At 40.6% G+C, this 21,474-nt stretch overlaps 1 protein-coding gene across 14 annotated transcripts in view; it reads left to right on the top strand.

The window, feature by feature from the left end:
* MSRA (methionine sulfoxide reductase A) overlaps positions 1 to 21,474 on the top strand; it is a 509,296-nt gene that overhangs the window by 181,438 nt on the left and 306,384 nt on the right. For 2 of the 14 annotated variants that reach the window (XM_008979051.5, XM_078347101.1), the window contains exon 2: positions 145 to 219. The exons of 8 other annotated variants lie outside the window; for them this stretch is intronic. Coding sequence is in view for 1 of the 6 variants with exons in the window: in XM_078347098.1 (XP_078203224.1) it covers positions 292 to 349 (58 nt within the window). In the remaining 5 variants the exon portion in view is untranslated. Of the gene's footprint in view, positions 1 to 144; positions 2,920 to 21,474 lie in introns of those variants that run through there. 4 more of the 14 variants (XM_078347100.1, XM_078347098.1, XM_078347106.1 and 1 more) reach the window with 4 other exon arrangements.

Here is a 21,474-nt window from a genome sequence, read left to right as displayed (position 1 = left end):
TCAAGGAGACTTTCTAAGATTTTATGCAACCCAGCCAGGAAGTCAGAGTAAAAGTTGTTTTATCCATGTGTTTAAGAAAACGTTTTCTTAAAGCAACAGCTTTTATTTCTGCTGCTTCATGCTGTCCTAAACTACATCCCCCAGCAATTAGTGACAACACTGAAGACCAGAAAGGCAAGCTGAAGACACCAGACTTCGCTTGAAGGGCAAACAAGAAATGTGAGCTTGGTCATTATTTTTTTGTGTGTCTTTGCTCTGAACCATTTTTGGGAGGTGGGTGGGGAGGTGTCTATGTCTAAGAGATGTATGCGATTAGTGAATTCTCATTGTGAGAAGGAAATGATGAAAGGTGATTTTTATGATGTTGGCAGAAATGGCTGGGAATGGTAGAGAATAGAAATTTAAATCTTTTAGGGAAGAAGTGGTGAGCTGTGTTTGCAGTACTTGGAGAAAAATTCCTTATTTTCAGTTGATGAGATTTTATAATCAAACGATTACTATATCCTGGTTATCTCAAAATGTTTTAAGTGGAAGGAAAATCTAGAAAGTTTATCGATTTTCTTTTTAATACTACCTGGTGTTTTACTTAGATATATACCTTCTATCTAATTTCGAGCAATAAATCCTTCCTATTAGGCCTGGTGTATGGTTGGATTGTGATAGTTCTGTTCTTAAAAATCAGCGTTATTGTAGGAGAGGTTAACTGTAAGGCATGTGCTTCTGTGGACCACCCTCGTTGTAAGTATTCTGTTTTCAAAGAGAATTCAAGTTGTAGGGATTAGGTTATGACTTCCTGTAATCATATATTTTCTTTTTATTTTATATGCTGAAAGAATACAGGAAAACTGTATATATTCACATAAGTACTCATCATTTTGGGCAGTATAAAAGACTGCCCCTGGATCTGTGCTTTTGTTTTGACTATATAATCATTGATTTGTTAATCCTTCGACAACAAAAACCTGTCTATAGCTTTCGATTACTGCACACCTTAAATGATCAATTGTTTCAGTTGTTTTTTTATAAAATTATAGTGACAAATCAGCAACCCTGAAAATGGCATTTAATATACAAATATGATTGAAAAATATATGAAATCTAACAGAGGTGTTTGAACAGTTAAGCTTAAGTATGTTCTTCAACTTTTTAATTAATCAACATTTTGATTTTCAGTAAAATGAAATCACTGAACGTTTATGTGTGTTGCCAAAATGACAACCTTTGTTTAATAAGCTCCTTTATACACTACCTCGCTGATACTCCTAAAATGGACGCCAAGACATGAAAGACATGCTGATAGGCATGGAAAGGGAATGTTTGCCTGACTACAGTCTTCCTTTTTGAATTGATTACAGGATCATTCATGCCTCTACTAAAAACAACAATATATGAACAAAAAGAAAGTTCAGCAAATAAGTTTAATTTGAGCTTCATGTTAATACTGACCGTCTTATTGCCGATTTATATTTACTTCAATTTGCTTCTTAAACATTTAACAAACCTTCTTGCTATTTAAGTTTGCTAAATATATAACTTATTTAATTTATTTAAGGCCATTTATTTCCTGAAGTTAAAATAGTTTCTGCTAGCTGATTTCTTCTTGGCAGCGAACTCAACAAACTTACATCCAAACTATTTCATGTCCAATTATTTTCTAACAGTATGATCAAAAGTAGGTGAATTAAAAAACAAATACGTCAGAATATACATTAGAAATATTAAATTTTTTGATACTGGCAATCCTACATTTCATAGTGTGTGTTAAACTTAAAATTTGATAAATATTAGCTGTTATAGTCACTAAAGTTGCTTACCAATAGATTCTCTCTGGCCTACTCATTACATAGCTTAAAATAAAAAAAAATCTCCTATGAAGATGTTCCTTGTAAACCGGGTATAATAGACGTGTCTTTGTGCAAGTTTTTTTTTTTTTTTAAATGTGATTAACAAGTTGCGTTGATTGCATTTTTTTTTAAAAAAAAGAAATTTAGTTGTAACATAATGCATGCTTCTGTCCTTTTAGACCTTTTGTACTACAAACACGTTGACGTTTAGGTTATTAACTATTTCCATAGTAATATTTCAAATCTTATTTTAAAGTATATAAATACTGGTGGTTTGATTGTAAGTGAACTCTGTCTCAGCACATATTTATTGTCGTTTGAGTTGTATACTATTTTGAAGTAGAATTAAGGCAGAAATGCATTAATATTTAACTGCTACTTGATGCCTATTATTAAATTCCATTTTGATGTATGTACCTGAACATACAAGCACATTATTCTACAAATTAATGTGAACTTCTCAGGGAGCGTTAGTCCGGTATTTTATAATTACTCACTCATTTATTCATTTATTCAACAAATGTTTATTGAGCACTCAAATATGCTAATATTTTATTGATAAAGTTATTTTGGGTAATGGGGATGGAAGAAGGAATAGATTTAAAATAAAGTCCAAAAGCCTGCATAGAAAAATGCGTTACTACAATGAGATTTATTTCAGCAGATAAAGTACGTTCACTTTTCTTGCACGATACGCATATTAAAGAACGTGAGTATAAAATATCAGGAGATTAGTTGTAGTACATGGAGCTGTAAGAATCTTGTTTTATGACTGTTTTGGTTGTTCCATTTTATTGGCCCCAAAACTGGAGTTGTTCAGGTCTTCTGACAGACATGTAAAATAAGCAATTCAAATTCAGGGAGGAAGAAACGAAGATTGAGCCACTGCTCACATGCTAGATCTTAAATATGTCAAAGCAGGTGTAATTGAACCTTTGAAGATGTGGCTGCAGCGTAAACAACAGTGGCCCATATATGTGGGATTTTTTCCTTTCCTTTGTTTACTGTTGTGAGACAGAGGAGGAAGAGGAGGCCCATCCCACATCCTGAAGCCAGCATGGCCCTTTGAAAGAAGGTTTGCTAGGGGGCGGTATATTTTAAATGGACCCATCAGTTCACTTTCTGTATTCTAGTGGTGCGCGCGCGCGCGTGCGTGTGTGTGTGTGTGTGTGAGAGAAAGAGAGAGAGAGAGAGACAGAGAGAGAGAATGAACCTACATTTAACTCAGTGGCTTAACTTTATTCCATGCAGTTGTTCTCTGATATAAAAATAAGGCATAGGTTCATCTTTCAAAAGGAGATGGAAGTCATGTGATTTGAGGAGTTGTGCTTGTAGGCTGCTTTGGTGGCCCTAGGTGTGAGGCAGAGCTGGTGGCCCATGGAATGGAGATGAGAAGTGTCTCCGCTGCGGGTAAACACTGCTGAGGTCGTTCAGCAGATACTTCTAGAGGACTTGCTCTGTGCCAGGCAAAAGATAGAATTGCTGCCCATAGGAATTCCTCGTGTAGTTGGGTAGTTGGGTGGAGGAGAGGAGAGTAATGATTGATGAATGTAGCTATCTTTTCAGGTTACCAAATACCTTCGCCTGTTATTCCCTGTAATCCAGGTAGCCATGCTGGGCACAGGGACTGGTACACAATGGCACTTAATAAGTATTTATGGAAGAAAATAAACCGAGTGGTGAACCCCAGAGTATTATCTTCTTGAGTCTTACGTGACTAAGAGTTTTTTCCCTCATGGATGAAAAGCAAAAAGCACTGTGCTTTATCTTGTTTTTCTGTTGCTGGTTATGGGTTTAAAGGGGTGGAGCAGAGGGCCACATTATTTGTGACCATGTTAGGCTCTGTTGAGGTGGCCATTGGAGACTTGCCTGGCATGGGGTGGCCCTGGGCATCTGCTCTCTTTGGCCAGCCCTCCGTTGTCTTGCATTCCCTCTGCCCTCATTTTCCCAAACGATCCCATACTGTACCTTAGGACTTGGTGGTGTGGCCTGAGCATGAAGCAGGCCAGTGGAGTGTCCAGTGGGTTTAGAGTGTTTCTTTTGAGGGCAGGACAAAGGCAGAGGGGATTGAGACAGAGAAGGTGGTAAGGGCAGTTGTATAGAGCTGAGGGTGACACCCAGCAAGCATCTTCAGTTCTGTTGTAGCTGCAGTGCAAGGGGACCCTGAGGGAGTGAGGGTGGACGTGGGGTCCTGGGTTAGACTGTAATACCAGTAACCACAGGTGTCGAGAAGGCATAAAGTGTTACTGGGGGGGCTGCATAAGGGGATGTAAATGGGTTGCTTAGGCCCGATGGGCTGTTGTTTATGTTGAACAACGTTTTTCTGGGTCTTTCTCCAGAGATGTTTTGAGGCCCAGGAGAGGGAGAGGCAGAATCAGGATCATTGTGTACAGTTTGTGTCCAAGGCAGTGAGGGGCTGGAATTTAGGCCCCACTTTGCTGCCCAAGCTCTGTGCTTTGATCTGTTGCAGGAAGGTACCAAGTCCCCCTTGGGCTTGTATGGGCCACCCCAGGAGGCCCTGGGGTGCATACAGACTTGGAATAGCAGGTCTTGGAAGAAAGTCAAAGGTCTTTGGCCAGGGAGGGCAATGTTCCAGTATCTAACCTTGGAGTCTAGGGGGATAGGAGATGTGATCAGAAGTGTTCTTAGAGAACATGGTGAAATAGGGAAGGATGAGTAAGTAGAAATTTAGATCAAGTGAAAGAAAAGGTTCTGAGAGTACTGGAGTTAGGAGTTTATTCTGAAACTCAACAGGTTTTGAATAATAGCAACAACTCTGCAAGGCTTGACTTAAAAGTTTGGCCATGAGCTGTGATCAGGTTATTTTATTTCTTTAAATAAAAGTAAGAAGAAAGTGAAGAAAGTTACCTGTGTGTGTTCTGTATTCCATGTTATCAGACAGGGGAGATGGACATTTTCTCCTCTTACAGTTCGGAATCTCTCAGTCCTATACAATTAGAATACCCCTTATGTGTGGATCTGGAGGTTTTGTGTAAAATATTGAAGGATTAGTACCTCTGCAATGATGCCATTCTTTTATCCTTGTCTATCAATGTTATTTATATCTCTTTTCCCATTAGCCCTTCTAAGTTATTGTACCGTACCTGAAAATATCAAATTGTTTTCAAAGACCCAGGAGTGTTTCACCTTACCTGTATTCATGGGAAAGCTGCCTTTGAAACAAAGTCCTTTACCATCATGGGTTAGAGAAAATGTGCCTCAGCATATCCCCAACCTGAGTTTGAAGTTCGACTCAATTTAGCTGTGGGACTTTGGCCAACTTATGTAAACCTAGTTTCTTTATCTGTAGAACAGGGATCATGGTGTTTCCCTCAAAAGATTTTGGGAGGAGAAATAAGGAAATACATGCAAAGCTCTTAGCATAGTGTCTGGTAGGTAGTGAATAATCAGTGATAGATATTATTCTTTAAAAAGTTATTTCTTTAATTTTTAAGAATTGTGATAAAATATGCATAACATATATTTTACCATCTTAACCATTTTTAAGTGGTATCAGGTACATGCACACTGTTATGCTACCATTACTGTCATCTAGCCACAAAAATCTTTTCATCTTGCAGAACCAAAACTCTGTACCTGTTAACAATAACTCCCTATTCCTCCCTTCCCCCAGCCCCGGAACAGGATCATGGCGGCCACGATTCTGTTTTCTGTCTCTGAATTTGACTAGTTCAGGTGCCTCATATAAGTGGAATCATACAGTATTCGTCCTTTTGTGACTGGCTTCTTTCACTTAGTGTAATGTCCTCAGGATTCATCCTTGTTTTAGCATGTGTCAGAACTTCCTTCCTTTGTAAGGCTGAATAATACTCCATTGCTCAGGATTCATCCGTGTTTTAGCATGTGTCAGAACTTCCTTCCTTTGTAAGGCTGAATAATACTCCATTGCTCAGGATTCATCCGTGTTTTAGCATGTGTCAGAACTTCCTTCCTTTGTAAGGCTGAATAATACTCCATTGCTCAGGATTCATCCGTGTTTTAGCATGTGTCAGAACTTCCTTCCTTTGTAAGGCTGAATAATACTCCATTGCTCAGGATTCATCCGTGTTTTAGCATGTGTCAGAACTTCCTTCCTTTGTAAGGCTGAATAATACTCCATTGCTCAGGATTCATCCGTGTTTTAGCATGTGTCAGAACTTCCTTCCTTTGTAAGGCTGAATAATACTCCATTGTATGGACAGACCACTTCTTTCTCTATTCATCTGCCAATGGACACTTGGGTTGCTTCCACCTTTTGCCTATTGTGAATGATGGTGCTATGAACGTGCGTGTACAGATATCTCTTTGAGCTCCTGTTTTCCTGTTGACAGTTTTCCTGTTTCTGGGTTGACAGTTTCTTTTTTTCAGGGTGACTTCAGTTGTACCCTCTTCCTTTGCCATTGTGGTTTCTGGTGAGAAATCTGCTGTCATTTGAATTGTTTTGCCCTTTAAGCTAAGATGTCCTTTTTCTTTCACTACTTTCAGAATCTTTCTCTGTCCTTAGTTTTCAAGGAACGTGATTATGTTGTGCCTTTTTGTGGATTTCTCTGGGTTTATCCTGCTTGGGGATCATCCATCTTCTTGAATATGTAGGTTTATGTCTTTTGCTAAACTGGGAAGTTTTCAGGAATCCTTTCTTTGAGCACTTTCCTAGGTATGCCCTCTTTCTCCTTTGCTTCCAAGACTTGGAGGATGTGAATGTTAAACCTTTCTTACAGTTCTCCCAGTGCTTGATACTGACTATTTTTTAAGTCTGTTTTCTTTTTACTGTTCAGATTGGGTAATTTCTGTTGTTCTTACCTTCATATTCAGAGATTCTTTCCTCTGTCATCGTCATTCTGTTATTTAGCTCACCTGGTGAGTTTTAATTTCAGTTACTCTGTTTTATCTGCTATGTCTTGACTGAGACTTTCTGTTTTTAAAATTTGTTTCCTGCCCATTTGTAATTGCTTGTTGAAACATTTTTATGATGGCTACTTTCAGATCCTTGTCAGACAATTCCAATATCTGTGCCATCTCAGTGTTGGCATCTCTTGACTGTCTTTTCTCATTTAAATTGAGATTTTCTTGGTTCTTGGTATGATAAATGATTTTTTATTATATCCATGCATGTTAGGTATTATGAGACTAGATTTTACTTAAGCCTTCTGTGTTAACAACCCTTCTCTGACACTGTGCTAGCAGGGGAAAGGAGGCACTCTCTCATTTCGGTGAGGGGGAGGAGTAGAAGGGTACCTTATTATTGCTGAGTGGGGGTGAAATTCAGGCTACCCATAGTCAATATTGCGATCTTTATTGTTAGTTTTGTACTTGGCGCAGTAACCTGCACAGTGTCTGAGTTGTGTATTCCTTAAATTGAGCTTATGGTGTTGGTGCTACTTACGTTTGATAACTTGTTTAATGATAGTCACATTCTCAAATTAGGGACTGAACCTTCTTTAATCACTACCTACCCACAGCTTAGTATGTGTTTAACCACTAGCACATTGAATAAAAACGTATGAGAGATGAAATTATAGTTTCTATTTTATTAATTTAGAAAATTTATTTTTAAGAGGAGAGAACACCCTACCTGGGTAAGATTTCCATTTTTTTCTTTGTTACCAACATGCCAGGTTTGATCAGACTTTTGCAACTTATTTTTAGAAGAGGTTGGTATATTAAAAATAGTCAGAAGAAACAGATTTGACTGGAGGCTTTAAAAATTTCAGTAATATTCTATTTCATTTGCAAATTCAAACCTGTAGCTTCAGATGGGTAACACAGATCTTAAAGATGATGCATATAACTTTGGTAAAATATATTGTCAGAGTTCTTACCGGTCATGTGTGCTGTAGCAATGACAGTGTCGGGTCCCAGTTTTGTATCACTTACTAACTGAATGATCTTGGGAAAATCTCCAAAATTCTAAAGGTTGACTTTTCCTGTAAGTGAAGTGGCTGTCATAATACCTATATCAAAGGGTTGTTAAGAATATTAAATGAGATAATGTGCCTGAAAGCAATTTAGCTGATAGGAATCACAAACATGGGAGATAATTATCTAGTTTAGTTACTCCAGACACATGAGGGTGATGGAGAGCGATAATGTACCTAATTCTGTATGCTTTTCAGCTGTGCATGTCAATAGCTGGTGTTATGTATGTATATATTTAAAATGCTTTAAAATTTTTAAAATATGGATGACCTTCAAACATGTAGCAAAATATTTAATAAAATAGAATGAATACACATGTACCCATTACCCAGAAGTGACAAATGCCATATTTATTTGCCTCAAATATTGAAAAAAATATTAAGGATATAACTAAATCCTTATTTTCCCACTTCTAAAATTGGTGTAGAACATTTTCATGCACATTTTTTTGGAATTATTGCATATACATGTAGCCATAAGCAATATACTTTACATGTTTAAAAACTTAGATAAAATATTTTATACTGTGGCTATCCTTTTGCAAATGAAATTAGATATTTCTGAGAGTTGTCTCTATTGCTAATGCAGGTATAAGGCTGTAGAGTGTCTCATTTTAGCTTAGCCATTCTTCTGTGGATGGGTATTTAGAGATCTGCCTTGTGCTACCCATGCTGTCATGACCCTCCTACACATCTTGGTATCTCTGGGGGAGGACTTGGAAATGGAGCCCAGTTTCTGAATATTTCACCTTTACCCAGTAATGCCACACCATTCTCTCAAACATATGTACTGTGAACCTAAAAGTATCTGAGACAGGTCTCAATCAATTTAGAAGGTTTATTTAGCCAAGGTTAAGGATGCATCTGTGACACAGCCTCAGGAGGTCCTGACATATACCCAAGGTGGTTGGGATACAGCTTGGCTTTATACCTTTTGGGGAGATACAATATGTAACATCAGTAGTTGCCTGTAAGATGTACCCTGGTTTGTTCTGGAAGGGCAGGACAACTTGAAGCAGGGGCTTCTAGGTCACAGGTAGATTTAAAAGGTTTGGTTGGCAGTTGGTTGAAAGAATTATCCTCAATAAGAAGGAATAAGGGGCTGTAAAGATCAAGATTTTATCATGCAGATAAAGCCTCCTTATAGCAGGCTTCAGAGAGAATCGATTGTAAGTTTCTCATCAGACTTAAGATCTATGTGGATACTAATGCTGGTCTGCTTTTCCTGAATTCCAAAAGGGAGAAGGAATAATGAGGCATGTCCAACCCTCCTTCACATCATAGCCACATGAACTGGTTTTTCAGGTTAACTTTGGAATGCCCTTAACCAAAAGAAGAGGTCCATTCAGATGGTTGGGGGAGGGGTTAGAACTTTATTTTTGGTTTACAGTACCCATTGATATTCTGCACTAGGGTATCAAAATTCTTGTCTTACTATGTCTTCACCAACAGTTGGTAGTACCAGACTTTAAAATTTTTGTCAATCTCATGGGCAAGAAATTTTTTGCTTCCCATGAGATTATTTTTATTGGTATAGCTGATTATTTAGATTGAACATCTTTTTATACTGGCGATTTAGATTTCCTTTTCTGTGCATTCTCTATTCGTATTCTTTTGAGTTGTTTTATTCTTACTAATTTGTAGCCTTTTTATTAACTAAGCCTTTGTTAGGCTGATTGAAAATACCTTCTCAATCTTTTTTTTTTTCCCATTTTCCTTATGGCAACTTTGGAAATGAATATATTTGAAAAATTGGAATGCTTTTATTTTTCATTTTCAAAAGTGATTTTAGTGTTAATCCATGCTTATAATCCATGCTTTCCATCGTGGCAGAGAGGGCTATTGGGACTGATTTCTTAGAATACATCAGAAATTTATCTCCTTAATTAACATCTTGAGGATAAAGTTTATTTTTCATGTGGACTTTTGGTCAACTTGAAATCTCAGGCAGATTCTTAGTTCCCAGGCAGCAATCATTGAATTAAACACAACTGTGGACTTTTACTCTGTTATTTGCAGGGACTGCTCTACAGCACACCGACAATATGGGCACATTCCCATCACATGTGCAACTTTACCAAATAAGAGTTCTAGGGCCCTTAGAAAGAATGTTCTGTTGATCTGATTATAGTGATTTCTATACAGTGAATAATCTCGGTGCAATAAGCACTTTCTCCTTCCCCTAACCAGTAGTCTTGCTAACAAAATAACTTAATTGAGAAATGCACACTGTTGGGGCAAGTGGATTGAGTTGTGGCTGAGGCTCCTTGTGTATCTTTTGTGGTGCAATCAAGTAGCACTTATTCACCGACTTTGCTCATGCTGTCCCACCTAAACAAAACCCACCTAATCTCCCAAATCACTTTGCAAAACAAAAGAACACACAGAAGATACAGAAACCAGGAGGACAGGGCGGCTGCGGAGTGTTTCAGGCAGCCCTCCCTCTTTCCCTGCTAGTCGCCATGTGTATGAAACTGCTTTAGTAGTTATACATCTGTTTAAAACTTGGAATGGGAGAGGATACCCTCTTCACAATCCTATAGGAACCCTCCTTTGTTGTTCAAACGTTTGGCACCACTGTGTGTCTGCTGATGGTTTGCTGCAGTCATAGGTGAGGTTCTAGGCAGAAATTAACAGCTGTTGGAAGAGTGGGTTTGCAAACCCAACCGTGGAAGTCAAGCCCTGGGGCCTGGATCTCACAGACTTGCCTTTCTTAAGGGCGGTGGCCATGCGCTTTGCTCAGTGCCATAATTCCAGTTGGCCTTATTGTACTCGCTTGCCTTTACTGCAGGGAGTGAGCCTCTCTTCAGCATATGGGAACCAGTGAAGTGTCCTTTCATTGGCTAGCTTTGATATTTCTTTGTTTCTCCTTACCGAAGGAGATTGTTACTGAATTCTCCCCTGGAATCAGTGTTTGGCTCCAGTCACCATCTCTGCACCATTCCTCCACTGTGTAAAAGTTTTAAGAAAAATAATGAAGAGTGTGTGAAAATAACAACTTGTTTGTTTAATTACAAACTGTTTTCTCTGTTGTTTAAGTCAGTGCAACTCTGTAAGAGAGACTGGCAGACACACCACACATGTTTCAGGTGAGGAAATAGAGGCCCAGAGAAGTGAAGTGCCTGGCCTTGTTAGTAGCATTGCTGGGGCTCAGATCAAGTCCTCCACTTCCAGATTTGTTGTGCTTCCCATGATTTCTCATGTGTTCACTCTGTGATGGGGCCACCAGGAGAATGGCAAGTTGCTACTTGCTATTCCATATACCTTGGGATTGTGTCCTTAGGTCAGTCCTTCTGTCCACCACCCAGCTACCCACGCCCCCAACCCCTGCATTCACCCACCTAGCCTCTGACCTGCCCAACCCACCTCATCCATCCACCACCCGCCCCATCCATCCACCCATCCACCTACCTACCCCATTCATTAATCCACCCACCCACCCCATCCATCCAACCACTTATCTGTCCATCCACCCACCATCTATCCATCCATCCACCTACCCACACCATCCATCCACCAACCCACGCCATCCATCCATCTATCCATGGAGCAATCAGTTCATTATTCATTCAGTCTCTGAGTCCCTCAGGGCTGAGTGATGAGGCCTTATGGTGGATAGATAGAACTCAGACAACCCCTGCCGTCACCCAGTTGCTGGTACAGTGGTGAAAGACACAGACCTGTAAATATGGCAAGTGCAGTGACTAATCTTAGGACAGGAGAAAGGATCCTGCTTTTCCTCAGCCTCCTGTCCCTCTGCAACTCAGAGGGAGAATCAAATTCACACATTCTAGAGAACCTGGATCTTTCAGGATATGAGACTTTCATGAGTATTTTTTTTTAATTTAACACTGAATATAGAGCTCTGAATAATAAACACTCTAGAGTTTTAGTGTCTTAGAGGTCATTTAGTTTGCCTCCTTGTAACCAAACTGATGAGAATCTCCTTTTTTGACCTCCCGAGAAGCAGATACTACAGTCTCTGGGCAGCAGACCCCATGGTACTCAGTGCCTAACAGAGAGGTGCATGATGAGGCATTCTGTGCATCTCTGACTCGGAACACTCCCGCTTCATCTTCCACCGGATTCCTCCTAATGCTTTGCAATAACAGATCGGTGTAGATGAGTTTTGTTTAGCTATTTCTGGATGTAAGCATTTAAAAAAAAGGAAAAAGAAGCAAAAGAAAACCACAAAAACCCAACATGCTGTTTAAATAAAGAAAAATGAGTTTTCCTTCCAAGAGAGCTTTTGCCATTTTCTTAATGCTCATTTTCCTTCTGAGAGCTCATTATGGAACAGAGTATGACAGCAGTTTACCGTGGTGAGTGTGTCTTGTCTAGGCCAGGGGATGAATTAGAGCACTGGAAAAGGCCAGAAGAGCGGGCAGAAGTGTACCTAAATTACCCCCGGAGAGTTGCCAAGCAATTCTGGTTTTTAAAGACTTCCACAGAGAGCATCCCTAATCTCCTTTAGTTTGCCTTTCTGTGTTTAATAACCTTTGCTGTCAGGAAATTCTTCCTCATATTTAACCCAGCTGTCCCTTGCCACCAATCACTTCCAATTCTCTTGTTGTCCTTGGTGGTGACAGAATATAGGGGTCATTGTCTTCTCAATAATATCCTTAATGTTCCTAAAGGGTATCAGGAAGGTCTCCCTAAGCCCAGACTTCTGCAAGTGAGAGAAATATACATTTTTTCCTGTTCTACCCTTCCATTCTCAGTGGTCCTATTTGGACATAAAATCTTTGACATTCGTTCTTAAGTCTCTGTTGCAAACATTCACATCAGGCCTATCTTGAGATACCCATTGGTTCCATTTCACTCACAGGGCAAAATCCTTTCATGACTTCCCTGGCTATTGATTCATTCCCATTCACTTCCGTTTATTGAGCCCCTGCTAGGCAGTGGGGTGGGGTGGGGTGTGCCACCCTAGCAGCTGATGGGATGTGAAGAGGAGTGATTCCCACTGACTCGTACCTAGAAGGAAGAACCTGAATGTCACCTGCCAGTTAAAGTCCTTGTGATAGTCTGTGGATTAGAATTGCTGGTTTCTCTTCTTCACGGCGACTTTTTTTTTTTTTTCTGATTTACATTTTGGTACATTTAGAGTTTCCATTGACCCCATTCTCAGAAAGTTAAGGCACTCTCATGTTATTTATGCCCTCTTTACTCTTGATACATGTCATAAACGCCACAAGGAAGTTTGCACTTAGAAACTCTGTCCTGTGAGTGATCGGTGAGGCTGTTTCCCCTCAGATTCTGGATGATCCTCACGAGAGGGTGTGATGAATCTTTGCAGGTCTCCAGCACTTATCAGAAATGCCTGGCACGTTTTAAACAAACTAATGACTGGTGGTTGGTTGTCAAATGAGTTGTTGGGAGTTGTTTTTTTTTTTTAAGTTCTCTGTCTCTCCACTCCTTTCACCTCAACATAAAAGCAGCTCAGAGCTTCTGCTGGCTGCCAGTGTTAGGCAGCCCTCCCACCTCGGCTGCCAAGCTCTTAGCAGATGAAATAAAAATCTATTTATAACTGGTCTCTGATGGATTTCCTCCCTACCTGGGCTAGTGCTCCATCAGCAGGTGTACTGAACAGATGGAAAAGGGTTTTAAGTTTTTCAGTTCAATTAGATCAACTCTCTAGGTTCAGGCCAGCACACTCCCTTTCTCACTTAGTTCCTTCCTCTTGGCATTAAAATTGTTGAGCATAGCAAAACACAAATTAAGTCCAGGAGATAAAATGCATATAGTGCCTGCCTTTAAAATAAGCACTTTGGCACAGGAACCATATTTGACATTGTATGCTAAATCTGTTTTAACCCTTTTCTCCCTAGTGCTTCATTTTAATGTGATTTATTTGGAGTACTAAGATGCTAAAGAACACAAGTCCTTTCTCTTCTTTTTTCTTTTTCCTTTTTTTTGAGATGGGGTCTCACTCTGTCACCCAGGCTGGAGTGCAGAGGTACGATCTTGGCTCATTGCAACCTCCACCTCCTGAGCTGAAATGATCCTCCTACCTCAGCCTCCCAATTAGCTGGGATAACAGGCAAACACCTTCCACACTCAGCTAATTATTTATATCTTTGGTAGAGATGGATTCTACCATGTTTCCCAGGCTGGTCTCAAACTTCTAAACTCAAGTGATCCACCTGCCTCAGCCTCCCAAAGTGCTGGGATTATTGATGTGCACCGTTATATCCAGTGTTTTTTCTTATGATGTATTTTTAGCATTTGAATTTAAGTGTTTCATGATGTGTATTTGACGTCTCTTTTTTTATGGTCTGTTGAACTGTCCAGGATAGCAATCAAGAGATACCCACTCACAGGTCCAAAACCAGTCTGACTATGGCCTTGCCTAGCTCTGATTTTAATGCCACTAGTCTGTGAAAGATCAGTTGCCACAGCTTTTGGTTTCTGCATAGGTAAAGACTTGTTATAATTACCAAATTCACCCTTAGTAGGCTGTATCATCTCTTGCTCCCCAGATCCCAGATTTCAGTCTGTCCCTGGTTCTCAGATGGGAGGCCTCTCTGCAGCCACACAGTTCATGCCCCCCCGCAGATATTCACTGAGCCCCTGCCTTGTGTTATGGCACAGCCCTCCATGAGGCTCACATCGGGATTCTTTGTCCACACTCACACCTTCGTATTTATTTAGTTAATATCTTTGTGAAGCTGGGTTTGAAATAGGAAAGGTTTGGCCTATTTCAGTGGATGTTTTGTACATGTCATAACCAAAGAGGGTTTCCTGTGTTGGTTTTATTTTGCTCCATTCTTTATTTCTGGATGATATTTTCAAGAGTGTGGATTATCCAGATTTGTGGCTTGTTCTCCAGCCTCACTCCCATTTTGTTACTCAGATGCATCAGGAGGATATCTGGGGCTAAGGAGGTTGCACTGAGTCAGCCTCACTGCTGGCTGGAAGTGGGGTGCATGACTTGAATTAGGAGAAATAATGCAAACAAGACCACCGCTTCCTATTTATGTCATTGCCTGGTGAGTGCCTTTGAAGATTTTCTCTAGTCGTTTCCTGTACTTTTTCACAGGCTCTCATGTTTTGAGGATAAGTTAAATATTACCTGGAAAATCACTTCTCTGATCCTCCATCTCTGTGGCAGGATCTGTGTCAAGTGTCTTGATTTTCACAGTAGAGATCTTGCTTTCTCTCAGTCTGGCTGACCCTGTGCTGTCTTTGGTAAGTTATTCTACTGAGTTGTGGTACTGTGATTTCTTCCCATTATTTTCATCTGTGGATCACCCTTTTACCTCTTGGGGTCACACAGCACAAAATCTAATTCTGACACGTGGCAGCCTTTCCCATGTTTGAAAAATGACCCTCTGTATTCCACCAATCACACAGGACGTGGTTCAGTTACATGGACTTTCTCTGAACTATCTCCAGGCTAGCTATTCTTTATTGTGGAGTGGCATGCAAAAAGAAAAGTCACATTTTTATCTAGGTTCTGTCTGATAAGTGTGGAACCATCACTGACCTAGTTAGACGTCAAGTCCGAGAACTTCCTGTGTTCTTGATTTGACCAAGTGTAGCATCTTAGTCTCCCATCAGGACCACAGGGTTTTTGTGTATCCAGGGACAGGATGGATACAGTTTGGTCATTTGGACCTGGCTTTGGTCATTTCTTGGTAGCCACTACATGGCCATGTGATGGTGGTGCATGAATGTGTGAAGAATGATGTCAAACAGGGTGCTGGATGACAAGTTCAGGTCTCCAGAGAGCTTACGTGGCCTGTGAACATGAATCATTCCATTCAATCAAACCTCCACCCTTGTGCCTTCCCTCATTGCCATGCTACACCACTGTGTTTCTTCCCACTTGGGGCCACTTATTCTTGTCTTGTTTGTAAAAGCCAAAACAATAGGATGCTAGGTTTTCAAGGCGGATAAAATAGATTCCCAGGTTAACTCCATTTATGATATATCTATCTCTTCCCCTCACCACTCCTGCAGTAAGGGAATTATCATAGGGAGGGACCATCAGACAGGTTTTTTTTTGAGGATTTTTTTTTCTTACATAGTATTAACACATTTATTTCCAAGAGGGTTTTTTTTTTTTTTCTCTGAGTTAGAGTCTTGCTCTGTCACCATGCTAGAGTACAGTGGCGCGATCTCTGCTTACTGCAACCTCCGCCTCCTGGGTTCAAGCGATTCTCCTGCCTCAGCCTCCTGAGTAGCTGAGACTACTGAGTAGCTGGGACTACAGGCACATGCTACCATGCCAAGCTAATTTTTGTATATTTAGTAGAGACAGGGTTTCAACATATTGGCCAGGATGGTCTCGATCTTTTGACCTCAGATCTATCCGCCTTGGCCTCCCAAAGTGCTGGGATTACAGGCATAAGCCACCACACCCGGCCTATTTCCAAGAGGTTTTAAAGGCAAAATATATGAACAGAGAATGCCTAGGTATTTTAAGATCTTTCAGAACACAGAAGGAATGGAAATGTCCTCGTTCATGTTATTAGGCTAGTATCACATGACAAGGGCAGTCAAAATAAAAGCCTAAAGGAAATATTAGCAGATTGAACATCCCAGCTTTTAGAGAATTTCTTTTGGTTTGTTTGGGTAGTTGATAATGTGCTATATGCTATGAGACAGTCACACAACCACCCTGTGAGGCTCTTGTTCTGTCATTAATGGCGGAGGATGCTGACAGTCAAGAGGGGACCCAGCTGGTCCTTGTGGCAGCCGGGGTCATAGCTGCTTATTCCTAATGTTGGGTTTTTTTGTGGCTGCTCTTGGTCAGATTTACCAGAAGTTTGTCTTCTTTATTTTTCTTTTTAAGACTCACTTCTTAATTCCATTTGTTAATCCTAATAGATAATGTCTTTGTTCTCTAATTTTGTAGTTGGCTCTAACACCCAAGTCCCAGCTTCTATCCACAGTCCTGAGCTGCCTCCTTATTTTAAAAGAACAACTCACTACAATCAAGTAGGGTTTATTCCAGAAACAAAAGAATCGTTCTTAGGAAAGCTAGTATTGTAATACAGCCTATGAATTCATTAGAGAAGAAACTGTGTGACCATCTTGATGGATACGCAAAAGGCATTTGATTTGATTCAACATCTACTTTTTCTTAAAAATAAAGAAATAAAAGCTGTAAATGAGATAGAAGGCTGCTTCTCTTGCATAATAGACAATTTCTAGGAAAAGCTGTTAACATTCTTACTAAAGTCGTGGCCAGCCTGCCACATCACAGTTCTTCAACCTGGTTTTGGAAATTGTTGCTAGTGCCATTAAACAATATAAAGAAATAAATACAAATACTGGGAAATGGCAAGAACCGTTATTTTCAGATGCTGTGACTACCTAGAATACTCATGAGAAGATATTTGTTGAGAACCAACTCCCTGTCTTGTAAACTTAAAGTGTATTAGGGAAAACATTCAATTAAATATACAACTCCAATGTAGTGATATAAATTCCATGGCAGAAAAATCTCAGAGAGCTATGGGAACATCATGGCCATGGTTTCTGACCCTTAGAGGGTGGGGTGGGGTGGGGTTGGAGAAGTTTTTATCGCCTTCAAACTTGCCAAGTTCATGGTGGCCTCAAGGCCCATTGCTCCAGCCATTCCCTGTCTGAAGAGTTCTCACACGTGAACTTTTTTTTAAATATTATGCTTTAAGTTCTGGGGTATATGTGCAGAACATGCAGATTTGTTATATAGTTATACATGTGCTATGGTGGTTTGCTGCATCCATCACCCTGCCATCTACACTAGGTATTTCTCCTAATGCTGCCCCTCCCCACCCCCAACAGGTGTTCCCTTCCCTGTACCCATGTGTTCTCATTCATCTCCCACTTATAAGTGAAAACATGCCGTGTTTGGTTTTCTGCTCCTATGTTAGTTTGCTGAGAATGGTGGTTTCCAGTTTCATCCATGTCCCTGCAAAGGACATGAAGTCATCCTTTTTTATGGCTGCATAGTACTCCATGACCACCCTCGAACTTTTATGGCTGCTGCCTTTGACTCAGAGGGTCTCAGCTTAGTTGTCTCCTCCTTTGGGGAGGTCATTCCTGACCACCCTATGTAACATGGCTCCTTACCCCTGCCAGTTCATAACAGTGTCACCCCTGCAGTGGTCCCCTGTGTTGGCTGCTTGTGTATTCTCCGCCTGCACCCCCATCACCTCACAGGTATCCTTCAAGAGCATAGGGCTTGTCAGTCTTGTTCACTGTTCTATCCTCAGAGTAGAGAACTGTGTCTTCACTCCATAGGTGCCCACTAAATAGTTGTTGGGTGCTGGAAGAGAGGTGGAGGCAGGAGATGGCACTTGTAGGCTGCCCCTTTGAGAGGAAGCAGAGGGTGGAGCCTGGGCTGGGCTGGGGAGGCATGGCTTTCATGAAGACAGGTCTTTTTTTTTTTTAGATGGGAGAAACTTGTGTGTATTTAAATGCTGAGCAAAAGGTTGATTTTGGAGATATAGAAGAGGGGAGAAGGTAGGATCTATGGCAGACCGGGATAAAGGGCCCAGGGATTAGCCTGAAAGAGGAGGGGAAACATCTCTTCCCTGTAATGGGAGGGTAGTTGGAGGGGATTGTGCAGAAGTGATGGGACGCCGGAGAAGTTTTCTTCTTGGAATGATGCTGTTGTTGTCAGAAGTGGTGGTCTTGGAGATTTGAGTAAAGTAGGTAATAAAATGTGTACTGGCCATTAAGAAGAAAGAGAATGAGACAGAGCAGACTGGGAAATGTGGGAGGCTTGTTGACTGGATATGTGAGTCCCCAGTTAAAGGTGGAAGGCTGTGAATTTATAGTGACACCAATCTGTGAGTTCAGGAGATTCTTCCTTGAAGCCCTAAGCAGCCCAGGTGCATGCATTTTTTTTTTTAAAAAAAGATTTATTTATTGTTTATTGAGATATAATTGACATACTGTAAAATTCTCCATTTTATAGTATGCAATTCAGTGGTTTTTAATATATTCACAAAATTGTGTGGCCGTCACGACTGTCTAATTACAGAACATTTTTATTGTCCCCGAAAGAAACTCCATAGTCTTTAGCACTCACTCCTCATTCTCCTTTTCCCCCAGCCCTTGGCAGTTACTAGTTCACTTTTCGGTTCATGGATTTGTCTATTTTGGACCTTTCATATAAACAGAATCATGTCATAGGCGGTCCTGGTCACTGGCATCTGGCTTCTTTTGTTTAGTATGCTGTTTTCAAGGTTCATCTACGTTGTAGCATGTATCAGTATTTCATTCCTTTTTATGGCGGAATAATAATCCATTTTATTGACATACCATATTTTGATATATCATTTATCCATCATCAGTTGGTGGACATTTGGATCATTTTTACTATTTGGTCTCTTGAATAATGCTGCTGTGAACATTGGTGGAAAAGTTTTTGTGTGAATATATGTTTTCAATTATCTGGAGGCTAGACCTAAGAGTGGAATTTTGGGGCCATAGGGCAACCTACGTTTAAATTTTGCAAGAATGTCCAAAGTGTTTTTCATAGTAGCTGTATCATTTGACATCGACACCAGTAATGTATGAACACTCCAATTTCTCTACGCCCTTGCCAACACTTGTTATTGTTCTTCTTAAATTACATCCATGCTAGTGGGTGTGAAGTGATATCTCATTCCAAGTGTATGGATATTGAAGATGCACTTAGATTGAGCAGTGGTTGGGATTTTGCTAGAAGACTCTATGGAATTAGAGCGGTCTTACATAGTTGAGGATGGTGGCAAGTGGATAATTGAAGTGACAGGTCAGGAATTGAATTAAAGAAACGTGCAGGACCAAGGGAAAGAAACCACCACAAGTTTACTAAAGAGAAGAAAGGAAGCCTTAAATTAATGAAAGACTCAATGTTGTAAGGACGGCAGTTCTCTCAAAATCTCATATGTAAATGCAATTTCATTCCAGCGGGAATCCCAATGAAAACTTTTTGAATGATTTGCTGAAATGTTAATGAAGTTCAACTGGAATATTTAAATGCGTGAAAACACTCACGATATATTTGGGGGAATAACAATAATAGGGACTTATTTACCAGAGATGAAAACATACCATAAAATTAGTTATTAAACAGTGTGGTTTTAGCGATGGAATAAGCCAATGTATTTCTGGAGCAAAACAAGAGCCCCAAGTTAACATGAATGTTTATTGTAAGATGAAGATGACTTTGCCTCGTCAGAGGTGAAGGGATAATTTCATAAATGGCGTTGGGTAGGTGAAAGGATAATTTCATAAATGGGGTTGGGTATGCTGAAAATATAAAGTTATATCCCTGTCTCTCATCTGACAGCACAATCAATTTGAAGTTAAATATTTGTGAAGAAAAGTATATTCATAGAACACTAGAAGAGAGACTGCCAGTCATGGGGGGCTAGATTTTGTAGAATGGAAGAGAGACCAGCCACACAGCGAAGAGACCGTTGAAGACTTAGGCAGAGCTGGGAGTAATGTGGTCACAGCCAGGAGTGGCAAGGATTGCCTGGGCCACTAGAAGCTGGAGGAGGCAAGCCCAGATCCTCCCCTAGTGCCTTCGGAGGGAGCAGAACCCTGCCAGCACCTTGATTTTTGGACTTCTGGCCTCCAGAACTATGAGGGAATCAATTTCTGTGTCTAAGCCCCAGATGTGTGGTAATTTGTTGCTGCAGCCCTAGGGAACAATGCAGTGACTGACTCTCAGACAGGATTTGATGGAGAGAGTGGTCAGAACCAGCAGAGCTTTCTACAAGATTGATGCCATGAGCTGTGTTTGTCTAGTCTGGGCAGACAAGAGATTTCCATTCATGATTAAGGAGGACCCACGTATCTGCGTGATGAATTTGAGGAATGTGTACTGGTCCCGCAGGGCAAGGACGTCATCTGAGTCACTGCTGTATCGCCAGCATTTAGAACAGTTAGAACAGAACACAGTCCACACACAATAACTCTTCAATGAATTAATTATTAAATAGAACATATACAAAAATGTAAGCAGTATCCATTTTTAAAACAATGAAGACATTAATTTTTGAATAAAATCAACCTGTGGTGGGGACCATAGGGCCAGGATAGTTGCCGTCCCCTTCACATCCCTCCTCATTCACCTGTGGTGGCTCCAGGGGACAGAGGTGCGAGTTTGTGGCTGGTACCACTGCCTGACTTTGAGCTGCTGAAATGGTAGCCTGGCCCTCTGCCCTCATGGTACACAGCTTAAGCTTCATGTCGGAGGGAAGAGCCTTCCCTGCAACCAGGTGACACTAAAACTCAAGTTAGATTATAGCAAGCTTGACCAACCCATGGGCCACACGCAGCCCGGGATGGCTTTGAGTGCAGCCCAACACATATTCATAAACTTTCTTAAAACATGATGAGATTTTTTTTTTTTTTTATTTTAGGCTCATCAGCTCTTCTTTGTGTATTTTATGTGTGGCCCAAGACAATTCTTCTTCAAACGTGGCCCAGGGACACCACAAGATTGGACACCCCGGATTACAGCATTAACACATAACATAGTTCATTCTTTTCACATACTGGGTAAAAAGTAATTCATTTGATAAGCAATCTGTGAACACTTCCTGTGTGTTGAATGCCATGCTATGCTCTGGGGTACAGAGAACGAAGAAGTGGTCCCTACCCTTGAGGCTTCTACAGCTTGTTGTAGGCTGACTGGTGGATAGATAAGCAGACAGATCACTTGGATGTCGTATGATGACATGAGATTGCTAGACGCTGAGTATGGCACATTAGCATGG

The sequence above is a fragment of the Callithrix jacchus genome, chromosome 13 (assembly GCF_049354715.1).
Source record: "Callithrix jacchus isolate 240 chromosome 13, calJac240_pri, whole genome shotgun sequence".
In the NCBI taxonomy this organism is placed as follows: domain Eukaryota; kingdom Metazoa; phylum Chordata; class Mammalia; order Primates; family Cebidae; genus Callithrix; species Callithrix jacchus.
Note: the sequence above shows the minus strand (reverse complement) of the source record. Positions and strands in the feature narration are given on the sequence as shown.